Source organism: Papio anubis, chromosome 16 (genome assembly GCF_008728515.1).
Source record: "Papio anubis isolate 15944 chromosome 16, Panubis1.0, whole genome shotgun sequence".
Classification (NCBI taxonomy): domain Eukaryota; kingdom Metazoa; phylum Chordata; class Mammalia; order Primates; family Cercopithecidae; genus Papio; species Papio anubis.
The window spans coordinates 10,862,104-10,877,708 of NC_044991.1; the positions used below are offsets into that span (position 1 = coordinate 10,862,104).

The following is a 15,605-nucleotide window of genomic DNA, read 5'->3' on the forward strand; positions in this document are numbered from 1 at the left end:
TCGTTTTATGCTTAAAAGTTTTTTTTTTTATTTTCATGCTTGTACTCTTGCTACTTCTTTTTAAATTAGAAAGTACTTATTGAAAAATGTTCAGACAACATCAAAGGGTAAAGAGTGCAGAGCAGAGTGACTCCTTACTCCTCCATGCTTCTCAAGTTCCTTTCCCCAGAGGCAACTCCAGCAGTTTCTAGTGGTTTTGGGGGGAAATTTTTGTGTCCACACATTTCTTTTACCTAACTGGTCTCATTCAATATGTATTGCTCTGCAACATGCTTTGAACTAAACAATATATCATGGACATCTTTCTGTATAATACATGTAATCATTCAATGTATATTTCAAAATATGCTTTTTTAGTAAATGAAATCTTATAGACCTTTAAAGTATCAGTACATATTGCTGTGCTGTATTCTTTATATATATATACACACACACACACACATACATATATATACACACACACAGATATATATATAATCTTAGCCATTTCCTATTGGTAATCACTTGGATTTTTCATGTTTTTGCCTGTTAAAGCATAGTTGCAATAATAACCCTTGTACATATATTTTTATGATGCTGTCTCAGAAGGGGAATTGCCAAAAGGTTATACTTATTTTTAATTTTGAAAAGTGCTGCCAAATTGTCCTCCTAAAAGTTGTACCAGTTTATATTGGTACACAGTACTGGTATATAGTTTATACAGTCTATCATTTTGATTCCCCTCATCTTTGCAAATACCGTTATCAAAAGTTTTCATTTTTGTCAATCTGAGAGGAAGAAAATTTTTATTTTAATTTTTTATTGTAACTTTTTATGTGTTTATCGGGCATTTTTGTTTCTTTTTACTGTTAAATCTATTCATGTCCTTTGCTTATTTTCCTGTTTGGTTTCTCATCTTTGTCTTTACCAATTCCTAAGAGCAATTTGTGTATTAGAGAATTAGCCCACTTCCTGGTTCTTTATCTATTTTCCATTTGATTTAAAATTTTTATTTATGACTTTTTTTGCTTTATAGAAATCTTTATAAAATGTTTATAAAATCTTTATTAAATATTTAAAAAATCTTTACAAAATGTTACCCTGGGCTAAGCATAGTGGTTCATGCCTGTAATCCCAGTACTTTGGAAGGCCAAGACAGGAAGATTACTTGAGGCCCTACAAAAAAAAAATCAGTTGGGCATGGTGGCATGTGCTTATAGTCCCAGCCGCCAGGGAGGCTGAATTGGGAGGACAGCTTGAGCCGAGATTACACCACTGCATTCTAGTCTGGGCAACAGAGCAAGACTCTCCCTCAAAATTTAAAAAAAGTCACTCTGGTCTTTTCTTTTGTTTTTTTAACAGACTGTTTTTTAGAGCCATATTAGGTTCCCAGCAAAATTGAGTGGAAGGTACAGAGATTTCCCCTTACGTCCTCTACCCCTCCTAGAAGTACACCCTTCCCACCCCTATCAACATCCTATACCAGAGTGTCAAATTTGTACAATCAATGAATCTACATTAACGTATCATAATCACCCAAGGTCCAGTTTATGTTATGGTTCACTCGACATTAGCAATATGTGAAATACACCTAAAGCTGTGGTGAGTGGGAAATTTACAGTACTTACATTTATAATGTAAACATTTAAAAATTTTTAGTTGTTTAAACGCTTACAATAGAAAAGAGGAAAGGTTTGAAATCAATAATCTAAGCTCTTTCCTCAGGAAACTCAGAAAAGCGAAATAAATGCACAAGGAATAGAAGAAAGGAAATCATAAAGAACAGAAATTAATGAAATTGAAAACAGGAAAACAACAGAGAAAAAGAAATGATACAAAAAGCCAGTTCTTTGAAAAAAAAGATAAATACGTAAAAATAATAAAAAATAATTTAAAAAGCAATAAAAGTTGATAAAACTCTAACAAGACTGGCAAAGATAAAGAGAGAAGACACAAATCACCAGTATCAGGATGAGACAAGAGATAGCCACTACAATTGCTTCAGCTCTAAAAGGATAGTAAGAGATTAATACCAACAACTTTATACTTATGGGCCAGGCATGCCCATAATCCCAGCACTCTGGGAGGTCAAGGCAGGTGGGTCACTTGAGGCCAGGAGTTCAAGACCAGCCTGGCCAATATGGTGAAACCATATGTCTACAAAAAATACAAAATACAAAAATTAGCCAGGCGTGGTGGTGCGCACCTGTAGTCCCAGCTACTCAAGAGGCTGAGGCACGAGAATCATTTGAACCTGGGAGACAGAGCTTGCAGTGGGCCCCGATCATGCCACTGCACTCCAGCCTGGGCTACAGAGTGAGACTCTGTCTCAAACAAAAACAAAAACAAAACAACAAAACAAATAGATAATCAAAATACATAGGTAGAGTGAGACTCTATAAAAAAAAAACCCCAAAACTTTATAACTTTGACAAATCAAAAGAAATAATTTCTCAGAAAATATAAACTACCCAAACTCAATGGTTCTACAATCATTTTAAAAATTGAATTTGAAGCATAAGTCCCCTGAAAAAGAAATTTCTAGGCCCAGATGGTTTTACTAGAGAATTCTACCAAACATTTAAAGAAGAATTAGCCTGGGCAACCTAGAGAGACCCCATCTCTACAAAAATTAAAAAAAAAAAATAGCCAGGTACGGTGGCACCCACCTGTAGTCCCAGCTACTCAGGAGGCTGAGGTGGGAGGATTGCTTGAACCTGGGAGTTTGAGGCTGCAGTGAGAGTCGTGATTGCACCACTGTACTCCAGCCTGGGTGACAGAGTGAGACCCTGTCTCAAAAATCAAAAAATCAAAAAATAAAGAATTAACAGCAATTTTACACAATGTCTTCCAGAAAATGGAACAGGAGGGAACATTTCCCAATTCATTTTATGAGGCAAGTATTACCCTGATCCCAAGTTAAAACAAAGATGGAACGAAAAAAGAAAACTACAGACTAATATTTCTCATGAAACTAGACGCAAACAATTCTGAACAAAATATTAGCCAGTTGAATCCAGCAATATATAAAAGCATACAGAAATCAATTGAATATCTACATACTAACAATGAACATATGCAAACTTAAATTAAGACAATACCATTTGAAATACTTAAGTATAAATTGAAATACTTAGGCATTAAAATACTGAAGTATAAATTAAAATACTTAGGTATAAATCCAAATTGAAATACTTAGGTATAAATCTAACAAAACATGTACAGAATCTATATGTTGATAATTATAAAATACTGATGAATGAAATTAAAGAGGACCCAAATAGGGACTTGTCATGTTACATGGATTGGAAGACTCAACATAGTAAAGGTGTCATAATATAGATGACCCTGATTATTCTATAGGTTTAATGTAATTCCTATTAAAATCCCAGAAAGGTTTTCTATAGGGATAGATAAGAGCCTTGTTCTAAAATTGATATGGAAAGGCACAGGCCCTAAAATAGCTAAAACAGTCTTGAAAAGGAAGAACAAAATGGGAGTAATCCCTCTGCCTGATATTAATGCCTGTGTATAGCTACAGTATTCAAGAGAGTGCGGTATTGGTGGAGAGACAGACACTTGGATCGGTGGAACGGAATAGAGAACCCAGAAATAGACACACACAAACATGACCAACTGATTTTTGACAAAGGTGCAAAAGAAATTCAGTGTAGGAGGATTAACCTTTTCAAAAAATGGTGCTACAGCAATTGGACATTCAGACAACCATGAATCTCAACCTAAGCCTTATATAGAAATCCACTCCAAGTTAATCACAGACTTAAATGTAAACTATAAAACTTTTAGAAAATATAGGAGAAAAATCTTTGAGATATAGAACTGAGGCCGGGTACGGTGACTCGTGCCTGTAATCCCCACACTTTGGGAGGCTGAGGCAGGTGCATCACAAGGTCAGGAGTTCAAGACCAACCTGGCCAACATGATGAAACCCCGTCTCTACTAAAGATACAAAAAATTATCTGGGAGTGGTGGCACGCACCTGTAATCATAGCTACTCGGGAGGGTGAGGCAGGAAAATCACTTGAACCCGCACGTGGAGGTTGCAGTGAGCCGAGATCGCACCATTGCACTCCAGCCTGGGTGACAAGGCGAGACTCCATTTCAAAAAAAAAAGAAAAAGAACTGGATAAAAGCATGATCCCTAAAAGGAAAAATGATAAATCAGACCTCATCAAAATTAAAAATGTTTGCTCTGCAAAAGAGCCGGTTAAGAGGATGGAAAAATAATCTACAGACTGGGAAAAAATATTTGTAAACCCCATATCTGGCAAAGGACTAATATCTAGAGCATTTAAAGAACTGTTAAAACTCACCAGTTTAAAACCAAACAGTCCAATTAGAAAATGGGCACATGTTATGAACAGTCATTTTAGCAAATACAGATGGCAAGTAAGTGCACGAAAAGTTGTTCCACATTATTAGCCTTCAGGAAAATGTAATTTAAACATGCAATGAATATCAAAATGGCTAAAGTAAAAAAGTAGTGACAACACCAAATGCTGGTGAGAATATGGAGAAATTAAAACACTAATATATTACTGGTAGGAATGCAAAATGGTACAGCTACTCTGGGAAACAGTTTGGTACTTTTTAATAAATCTAAACGTGGCTACTATATGAACAGCAACTGCCCTCCTAGGAATTTATACCAGAGATATGAACATCTAGGCTGGCACGGTGGCACATGCCTGTAATCCCAGCACTTTGGAATGCCAAGGGTGGGTGAATTGTTTGAGCATAGCAGTTCAAGACCAGCCTGGGCAACATGGCTACACATCATTTCAAAAAAAAAAAAATTAAAAAATATTAGTCGGGCATGGTGACGCGTGCCTGTAGTCCCAGCTACTTGGGAGGGTGAAGTGAGAGGATCATTTGAGCCTGGGAAGTTGAGAATGCCATGAGCCAAGATGGTGCCACTGCACCCCAGCCTGGACGACAAACTGAGACTCCGTCTCAAAAAGGAAAAGAAAATGTATATCATACAAAAACATGTACACAAATGTTCACAGCAGCTTTATTTGTAATAGCCGAAATCTAGAAACAACCCAGAGGTCCTTTTACAGGTTAAACTATGTTACATCTGTATCAAGGCTACTACGCAATGAAAAGGAAGAAACTATTGAAATGAAACAATTTGGATGAATCTTTAGGAATTATGCAAGGCTAAAAAAGCCAGTTCCAAAAGGTTACATACTATATGGTTCCATTTATATAGCATTCTTCAAATGTCACAACTATAAAAATGAAACAGCGATTAGGAACAGATTAGTTCTGTTGAGGGAGTGTATGTCTATGAAAGGGCGTCAGAAAGGATTCTTGTGATTGTGATAGAAATGTTCTGTATCTTGACTGCTTCAATGTCAATATCCTGAGTATGATATTGTACTACAATTTTGCAAGATGTTACTTTTGGAAGAAACACGGCAAAGGCTACATAGGCTCTATTAATTCTTACATGTGGAACTAAAATGAACTCAAAGTTGCATTTTTAAAAGTGGTAAATCACTTTGGAAAATGGTTTGGCAATTTCTAATGAAGTTAAAAATAGACCTGTCCTATAAGCTAGAAATGCTATACTACTACCGTGTAGCATCCAGGAAAAATGAGTGCATTTGTCCACAAAAAGATTTGTACAAGAATGTTCGTAGTAGCTTTATTCATAATAGATAAACTTTGGAAATTATCCATATGCAGGAGAATGGATAAACAAATTGTGATACATTCACATATGTTTTTTGTGTAATCTGTCCCTCCTTTCTTATAGGTAGGAAAGGAGGGAGGAACTATACAGCAAAACATGGATGAATCTCATGTACATTATGTTGAGCAATAGGAACCAGACACAAAAGTATACATAGTGTATGATTACATTCATATGAAATTCAAGAACAGGCAAAATTCAGTAATGGTGATAGGGATAGAATAGCGGTCATGATGCAGGGTGGTGGGATGGTATCAGTTGGAAAGGAGCTTGAGGAAACTTTCTGGGTGAAGGAAATGTGGTTACTATATAACTGTATACTCATATGATAAAAGTTATCGAGCTCTACATTTAAGGTCTGTGCATTTTACTGTATGTTAATTACAATGGAGAAAAATCCCTAGTTCACAGAAAAAAAGAAACATACCAAGTAAACCTACTCTATAGACTTCATTTGGATCCTTTTTCAAACAAGCTGTAGAAAAACCTGTTTATGACATTTAGAAGTTGGAAATATGAACAGTTTATGGTAATTGATGACATTAGGAACTGTGAAGTTTATCAGTTTGATGCAGCTATTATCAATTAGAGATTGCTATCATCTGAACACTTGTTTTCCTCCCAAATTCTTAGTTGAAATCCTAACCCCCAAAGTGATGGTATTAGGAGGCGGGATCTTTGGGAGGTGACTAGGTCATAAGGGCATAGCCCTCATGAATATGAGTGCCCTTATAAAAGAGGCCAAGAGAACTCCTTGGTCACCTTCTTCTATGAGAGGTTATAGTGAAAAAATGACTGTTTAGGAGGTAGGTCCTCGCCAGACATCAGTATGATATTGTACTGACACCTTGATCTTGGACTTGCTAACTTTCAAAACTGTAAGAAATTTTTGTTGTTTATAAGCCACTCAGTTGATGGTATTTTGTTACAGCACCCGGAATGGACTAAGGCAGAGATACATAATGAAACAAGGGATTATTCTAGGATTTGCCTCAAAGTGAAACAGGTTGTCACAGATCACAAATGAGGCATGGTAGGGATATAAATGAAACAAGATTAGCCATCATTTGATTATTGTTTGACCTGCATGATTGGATTGATTATCTTTTGTATCTAGTTTTTACTTGATGATAAAAAGTTAAAAGTTTTAAACATGAATAAAAGATACATACAGCTGGCTTTATGATTACCAATGAGACAAGATAATTGGCCTCTGAGATAGTATGCTGTAAGGATGCTGAAGGGTGGTAGGTAAAGGTAGTGCCCTAAACAAAATCCTTGCTATCTACACAAAGTGTCTTCAGCAAGGTGTGGGGATTCCCAAGGGCAGAAAACCTCCCTACGCCCAGTAGACAGCCACGTGATAGATGTATGTTTGAGTTAATTAAATCAGAATGTGTTTATGATGATGGTAGCACATTTAGATACTTTGTAGCTCCATAAATTGTCCATCCAGTGATGTTAATTTTATTCTTCAATTCTCATGTTCTCGTGTTTTCTGTCAGGACCTGATGACATTTTCTGATGATGATCCAAAGCTGCCTTTACTAGCAACACCTCCTTCCATTGTCTCTCCAATCACATGCTTGTCAGAAGCTGCAGAAGTTTGTAATCTTTTGGGTGCAGGTAAATTGGTTAAGGAATAGGAAGTTTATTTATCAGATTTTATTTTGTGAAATACAGCAACCGTTGGCTTCTATTTAACTTTGTTAATGAGGGATAGAACTAGCATGGATAAATTCAAACCACAACATGGTCCTATAATCTTGTTTTACCATTTGTTTCAGTGTTTTCTCTCTTTCTGTTTTACTTTTTCCTTTTTCATTGTTTCAAAAATTGACTACATGCCTTAAATCGAAAATTAATTTTAGTTCCTATTTTTCATAAAGAATTTAAATTATGACCTCTTTCAAAGGCAGGCATTAAGTGAAGATGTGAAAAGGCAAGATGCACAGTAGCCACAAATTGGTTAATCATCTCTTGAACAATTAACATTAGAGAAAGGCACAGTATAAAATTATACAAAACTGGCCTCCAATAAATTACATGATTGAGTTCCTACTGGGCTCTGCGACTACTCTGGATCCTTGAGGATCTGACTGACTCACTGTTGAGTCACTGCATCCTGTCTCTATTCTCCATGAACTCTCAATTTTCAATGCATTCGTCCTCTTGATTTTCTCAGAAAGTAGAATGGAAGATCTTCTGCCAATATGAGAATGAAACGTTCTCATTAGTATCTTTCATCACCTTATAAATCTTTGCTTTTATATTCATACAGGCATCTTTTCCCTTACCACAGAGGTGGCTTTTTATGTTTTGAGTTATATGTTCTCACCTATATCCTTGGACCATGTATCTCACATTTTCTCCTTATATAGATCTATAATATCCAGTGTATACGTGCTAGAGTTTATTAGTATAGGTTTATTTTCTTTTTCAAGTTCATGTTTATAGAGTTTTCTTACAAAGCAAGTTGTGAGAATGATGAGGATATTTTAATAAACACAAAAACAAGAAATTGGGGGTTATAGTGATGTTTGTATAAGGATGGCATTAGTCACATAGATAATTAGTTATAAGTGGTTATAATTTTTAGACAGCTTGCTTTGTATTCTTAAACAGATTTAGATCCAGAACTTGAAAGAAGAGCATTAAGGAAAATGTTTTTGTATTCTGACACCCCCTAACATTTTTTTCTCCTAAGATTTTAAAAATAGACTTTCTTTTTTTAGAGCAGTTTTAGGATCACAGCAAATTTGAGCAGAAAATAAAGATTTCCCATGTACCCTGTATTCTACACCAGGGTGGTACATTTGTTACAATCAATTAACTTCCATTGCCATATAATCATCCGAAATCCACGGTTTACACTGGGGTTCACTTTTGGTGTTATACATTTTGTGGGTTTGGACAAATGTGTAATGATGTGTATCCACCATTATAGTATCAGACATAGTAGTTTCACTACCCTAAAAATCCTCTGTGCTGTCTATTCGTCCCTCCCTCCCACTAACCCCTAACAACCAGTGATCTTTTTACTGTCTCCATAGTTTTTCCTTTTTCAGAACGTCATATAGTTGGAATCAGATGGTATGTATGATTTTTAGATTTTTTTTTTACTTGGTAATTAACACTCTGGGTTCCTCCATGTCTTTTCATGGCTTGATAGCTCTTTTCTTTTCTTTGTTTTTTTTTTTTAAACAGAGTCTCACTCTGTCGCCCAGGCTGGAGTACAGTGGTGCAATCTCGGCTCACTGCAACCTCCACCTCCCAGGTTCAAGCGATTCTCCTGCCTCCCTGCCTCAGCCTCTCGAGTAGCTGGGACCACAGGCGCGTGCCACCATGCCTGGTTAATTTTTGTATTTTTAGTAGAGTCAGGGTTTCACTGTGTTAGCCAAGATGGTCTCAATCTCCTGACCTTGTGATCCACCTGCCTCAGCCTCCCAAAGTGTGGGGATTACAGGCGTGAGCCACCGCACTGAGCTGATAGCGCTTTTCTTTTTAGTGCTGAATAGAATGTACCACAGTTTATCCATTCACCTATTGAAGGATATCTTGGTTGCAGTTTTGGCAGTTATGAATAAAGCTGCTTTAAACATCTGTGGCAGGTTTTTGTATGGACAGAAGTTTTCCCTCCTAACATTTTAATACAAGTGAAATTGAGTATAAATGAGCATAAGAAGCAATCCTAAAGAGGAAAAAGTCAAAAACATGTAGCCAGAGCGGGGATCCCACCATTTTACTTGACTGGGATCCATCTTAATCAGAGGGGCTTTTTCTATTTTTAAGTCGTTCATTTCTGCAATCTTTCCTTTACAGTAGTCTCAGAGGTATCTTGCTAAAATGCAGATCTTAGCATTTCACTTCCCAGCTTAAAAGCTTTCAACAGTTCTCCACTGGCAATAGGATAAGTCTAATTTTTAAAATAGTACCATACAAGTACTTTTCATAGTCTGGTCCCAGCCAGACTATGGGCTTCATCACCTAAAACTGCCAGTACTCACAGTGCCCTGTGACATTCCATTACTTGTCTTCTCTTTAGAATGTCTTTGTTCCAGTTACTTTGACTGTGTAACACATTGCACTGAAACTTCGTGGCATAATCATTTATTCTGTTCAAGGATTCTCAGGTCAGGAATTAGGATAGAGCACAGTGGGGATGGCTTGTCTCTGTTCCATGATGCATATCTAGCCTTAGCCAGGGAGCACAAAGGCTGGGGCAGGAATCATCTGAAGGCTTGCTCACTCACGTGTCCAGCAGTTGGTGCTGGTTGTCAGCTGGAGGCCTCAGTTCCTCCCCACATGAGCCTCTTCATGTGGTTTTTCCGTGTAGGCTAGTTTGGGCTTCCTGACAGCATCGTGGCTGTGTTTCAAGGATGAGTATTTTATGAAAGAAAGGACCAGACAGAAGTTGAATAATCTCAGAAGTCATGCTGTAATACTTCCACCTCATTCTGTTCATCAAGGCAATCACAAAGCCCTGTCCAAGTTTAAGGGGGTGGGGACATAGACCCTCCCCAACCTCTCCATGGAGGAGTGTCAATGTCATATCGAAAGAAAAGCATATTGGATGAGACATATGTTGGTATAGTCATCTTTGGAAAATATAATCTGCCACAATCTTCCATCAAATTATAAATCCTTGACAAAATCCTATTTGAATAGCCAGGCCCAGTGAAAATGTCACAACTGCTACAAAATCTTTCTGCTTGCTAAACTGGTTTCTCCTTTCACTATGTTCCCAGAGGACTTTGCCCATTCCCCTGTTATACAGTTTATAATTTTGTATATTAATTGTTTTATAAATTTTTATTTTAAAATTATATAAGTAAATATACTCTTAATTTTTAAAAATTCAAATATAAAGTCAAAACCTCTCTTGACTGTCCCTTACCCCAACACAGTCCCCTCCCCAGAGTGAACTATTACCAGTTTGGTGATTATCTCCGATACCTTTGTCTGTGTATTACATACATACATGTACCTTTAAAAATATATATAATTGACTTTGTTTTAAAACATTATTCTGCATTTTTCTGAAGCCTTTTTTTAACTTAAGAATATCACTTGGCTGTCCTTCAGTGTATGTCAATATGTAGAGATTTGCCATATTTTTAAAAACTCCTGCAATCCTGGCTATCATAGCTTATTCCCTTGCTGATGACATTTGGATGTTTTTCACTGTTACAAATAATGCTTCAGTGAATAAGCTTGTGCACATATGTGAATGTTTCTTTAGGGTGTGCTCCTAGAAATGGATTCTCTGGGTCATAATTTGCGCCCATTTTCATCGTAATTCATACAGCCAAACAGCCCTTCAGAATATCAGTATCAATTCACACCCTGGTTTGCAGCCTGTTCACCACACCCTCACCAACACGTGATGTTTTCAAGCCTTATGTTTTTATCACTTGGGTAAAAAGTTGCATTACATAGTAGGTATAATTTGCATATATCCACATATTGAGTAGATATTTCTATTTCCTCTTCTATGGATTACCTGTTTTTTAACCTATTTTTTCTTTTGGATTTTTTTTCATTTAAATTGATTTTATAGCTATATATATATACACACACACACACACATCTGATTCTTTCTCTGCTATTTATGTTGCAAATATCTTTCAACCTGTGAATTGTCTTTCAACTTTCTTAATGGTGTCTTTGTAGAAGTTTTATGTTTTATTTAGTCATATTTATTCCTCTTCTTCTTCATAGCTTTTGGTTTTTGTGTTTTTAAGGTGGCTTTTCTTATACCATGTTTATAGAACATATTCACCCATATTTTATTTTAAATTTTCTGTAATCCATGTGCATTTAAAGTATTTGCGAATGATTTTAGATAAGGGCAATGGGCAGCCAGTTGTCTCAACATTTATTGACTAGTCTATTTTTCTCTACTGTTTTGAAATGACTCTTTAACCTGCACTAAATAGTATCTGTTTAACAAGTCAATTCTATTCCATTGGTTCACTTTTCTTGTTCTGGTCTGTTTAATTTTTTGCAACAACTATAACAGCGTACCATAGTGTTAATGTATACTCTTTTATTTAACCAGTGGTCATTTAGGTTATTTCTGTATTTTTACTTTTATAAACAATGATGAAATGGCATTATTTTCCCCTCCCAAATAAAATAGGCTTGCTTTATATTTTTCCGTGATTTGACACAGATTCTAAAATACATTATTCTGAATTTCTCTTGGTAAATTCTGTCCAGTTCACTAACTTATCCTGTCAACAGATGGTTCTAATTTCCATGTTATGATTTTGGCAACTTCAGCTCAAGACAAAAATAAAGTAGGAAAGTTATTGTGGTACAGAATCCTCAGTTCTTCTCCTTTTCTCCCTTGCCTTTGCCCTCCATAGGCACGCAGTGATCTGCTGTTCACACTCTGGCCTGCAGCAGAGAGGAGGTCTTACTCCCTCACACCCCCACCAGCACTAGGGACTTGCCTCGCTGACTTACCCCTTTCCTTACCTCCAGAGGAACCTCTCTTTACTCATTATTCCTTGCTTTTCTTTATAGTTTTACTACATGTTTATACTCTAAGCAACATATATTTCGTTTCACAGGCTCTTGAACTTTACATAAGTAGAGTCATTATGAATTTATTTTTCTGTGACTTTTATCATTCAATATCATTTCTTGATTCACCTATTTTCACCGCTGTATAGTATTTCATTGTATGTTTATATTATAATGCATTTGTTTATTCTACTGTGGAATACTATCCTCATTATGTGTCAAGTTCTTGTATTGTAAATAATGCTGTTTCTACATTTGTATATTTGTACACGATTCCTGGTTCTCATGGACAGGAGTTTCTCTAGGGCATATATTTGGAAGCAAAATTGCCATGCAATTCAATATGAACATCTTCAAATTTGCTAGGTAATGCCAGATTGTTTTCCAAAGTTCTAGTTGCAGTTGCTGTGTGTCCTCACTAATTTTTCCCCTAGAAAAATCCAGTCTAATGGGTGGGTATCATTTGTTCTAAAATATTTATCATTGTTTTTGTTTTTGTTTGTTTGTTTGTTTTTGAGACAGTTTCACTCTTGTCGCCCAGGCTGGAGTGCAATGGCACGATCTCGGCTCACTGCAACCTCCACCTCCCAGATTCAAGCGATTATCTTGCCTCAGCCTCCTAAGTAGCTGGGATTACAGGCACCCACCACCACACCCTGCTAATTTTTGTGTTTTTTGTAGAAACGAGGTTTCACCATGCTGGCCGGGCTGGTCTCAAACTCCTGACCTCAGGTGATCCACCCACCTCAGCTGGGATTACAGGCATGAGCCCCTGCACCCGGTCTTAAAATGTATTTCTTATAATGAAATTTAGCATATTTTCATATGTCGACACATTTCATAGGTATGACTCATCCACGTTTCCTCATCTGACACGTCTGTTCATGTCTGTTGGTCATTCTTCAGTTTGGTTGTTTGTCTTTTTCTTAATGGATTTGTCGGAGTTCTTTATTCTGGAGCCTAAGTATCATATCTCATAAACGTTTTTCCAGTTTGTGACTTGTCTTTACACTTTGTATGGAGTTTTTGAATAACAGAAGTTCTGAATTTTAATGAGGTAGAATTTTTTTTCTCTATGGTTTGTACTTTTTGTATGTATCTTGTGTTATTTTAAGAAATTCTTATCTCAAGACTATAAAGATAATTCTATATAGACTAACATTTTCTTATAGTTTGCTTCCCACAATTAAATATTTAATGCAGCTGGAATTAATTTTGGTATATGATTGAGGTAGAAGTCCGATTTTACCTCTAAATGGATAGCCAGCTGTCCCAGAATCATTTATTGAAAAGTCGGTCCCTTCCCAAGTGAACTGCAATGCCATCTGTAACCTAAAGTAGATTTACATATGTGCATGGAACTGTTTATAGCCTCCCTATTCTGCTCCATCAGTGATATGGCCAACCCAGCACTGATAAATAGTTTTAATCACATCACTTTTGTAACAATTCTTGATGACTTTTCTTTCATCAGGAATGTTTTGGCTTCCCCCCCGCCACCCACCCCGAGACAAGGTCTCACTCTGTCGCCCATGCTGGAATGCAGTGGCACAACTGCAGTTCACTGCAGCCTCAACTTCCTGGGCTCAGGTGATTCTCCCACCTCAGCCTCCCAAGTAGCTGGGACTACAGGCTCACACCACCACACTTGGTTAATTTTTTTTTTTTTTTTTTTTGTAGAGATGGGATTTTGCCATGTTGCCTAGGCTGGTCTCGAACTCCTGGACTCAAGGGATCTGCCTGTCTCAGCCTCCCAAAGTGGTGGGATTAGTTTGGGCTATTTTTGACCCTTTGCTTTCACACATGAAAGTTTGTCAAGTTTCTTGAATAAAACCTGTTGGAGTTTTGATTGGCTCTACATTGAATCTTTAAGTCAATTCAGAGAAGTGATATTTTTATGATATCCAATCATTCTATTCATTTAATTCTTCCTTAATGTGTTTTTTTATAGTTTTTCACACAGGTTCTGTTTATCTTTTGATAGGCTTAGTCCGAGGTACTTTGATAGGCTTAGTCCGAGGTACTTAGTCCGAGGTACTTAGTCCGAGGTACTTTGATAGGTTTAGTCCGAGGTAATGTATTTTCATTGCTACTGTAAAATGTGTCATTTTATAAATTGCATTTTCTGTTTGTTGATGAAAATGAATGGAATTAATTTTTGTATATTGATTTTGTATCCAGCAGATCTGCTTAATTCTTACCAGTTTCCCCAGTTTATCTGTAGATTCTTCTGGGTTTCTTATGTTGAAAGTCATTTAATCTATAAATAGTAATGAACTTATTCCTTAATTTTCAAGCCATACACTTTGTATTTTGTTTTCTTACCATACCATGCTAGGTGAAATGACTTATACAGTGCTGAATGAAAGTGTGATCATGGACTTCCTAGACTTAAAGAGAATGATTTAAACATTTTGTCATCAAGATAGAGGTTTAACTCATGTTTTTGCAGATCTCTGTTCCTTAACAGTTTTGTCTTGACTATATGTTGAGTTTCTCCATTTTTAGCATTTATATTGGTAGTTATAGGTTTTTCTCCTTTAGGCTGTTAATTTCATAAATTAGTTGATTTCCAGATATTAAAATAAACTTGAATTCCTGGAATAAGCTGAATTTGGCCATGATATATTATCTTTGATATATATTACTGGATTTGATTTGCTAATATTTTATTCAGGAGTTTTGCATCTATATGAGTAAATTAGCTAGGGTTGTTTTTTCTAAAATTCTCTTTGTCATATTCTGATTCTAAGGTCATGTTACACTCACAAAAAGAGTTGGAATGTATTTGCTCTTTTTTATACTCTGGACTAGTTTGTGTAGGGTTGTTCGTAAGGTGCTGTGAAAATAAATAAGGTGTTCTGTAAGTGCACGAACAGTGGTGCTTGCAGAGGGCTTCTGGATGGGAAGGCAAAGCTACACCCACAATGTGTCTCTCCCTATGAAGACAAAGCACTGGGCCAGGCGCGGTATCTCACACCTGTAATCCCAGCACTTTGGGAGGCCGAGACGGGCGGATCATGAGGTCAGGAGATCGAGACCATCCTGGCTAACACAGTGAAACCCCGTCTCTACTAAAAAAATACAAAAAAACTAGCCGGGCAAGGTGGCGGGCGCCTATAGTCCCAGCTACTCGGGAGGCTGAGGCAGGAGAATGGTGTAAACCCGGGAGGTGGAGCTTGCAGTGAGCTGAGATCTGGCCACTGCATTCCAGCCTGGGTGACAGAGCGAGACTCCGTCTCAAAAAAAAAAAAAAAAGACCAGCCTGGCCAACACGGTGAAACCCCACCTCTACTAAAAACACAAAAATTAGCCAGGCATAGTGGTGCACACCTATAATCCCAGGTACTCGGGAGGCTGAGGTAGGAGGATT

At 36.9% G+C, this 15,605-nt stretch overlaps 1 protein-coding gene across 5 annotated transcripts in view; it reads left to right on the forward strand.

Annotated features, from left to right (window-relative positions):
• Positions 1–15,605, forward strand: part of ENTHD1 (ENTH domain containing 1) — a 165,418-nt gene that overhangs the window by 60,723 nt on the left and 89,090 nt on the right. For all 5 annotated transcript variants that reach the window (XM_031656283.1, XM_031656282.1, XM_031656281.1 and 2 more), the window contains one exon: positions 7,207–7,327. In XM_031656283.1, coding sequence (XP_031512143.1) covers positions 7,207–7,327 — 121 coding nt within the window. The remainder of the gene's footprint in view (positions 1–7,206; positions 7,328–15,605) is intronic.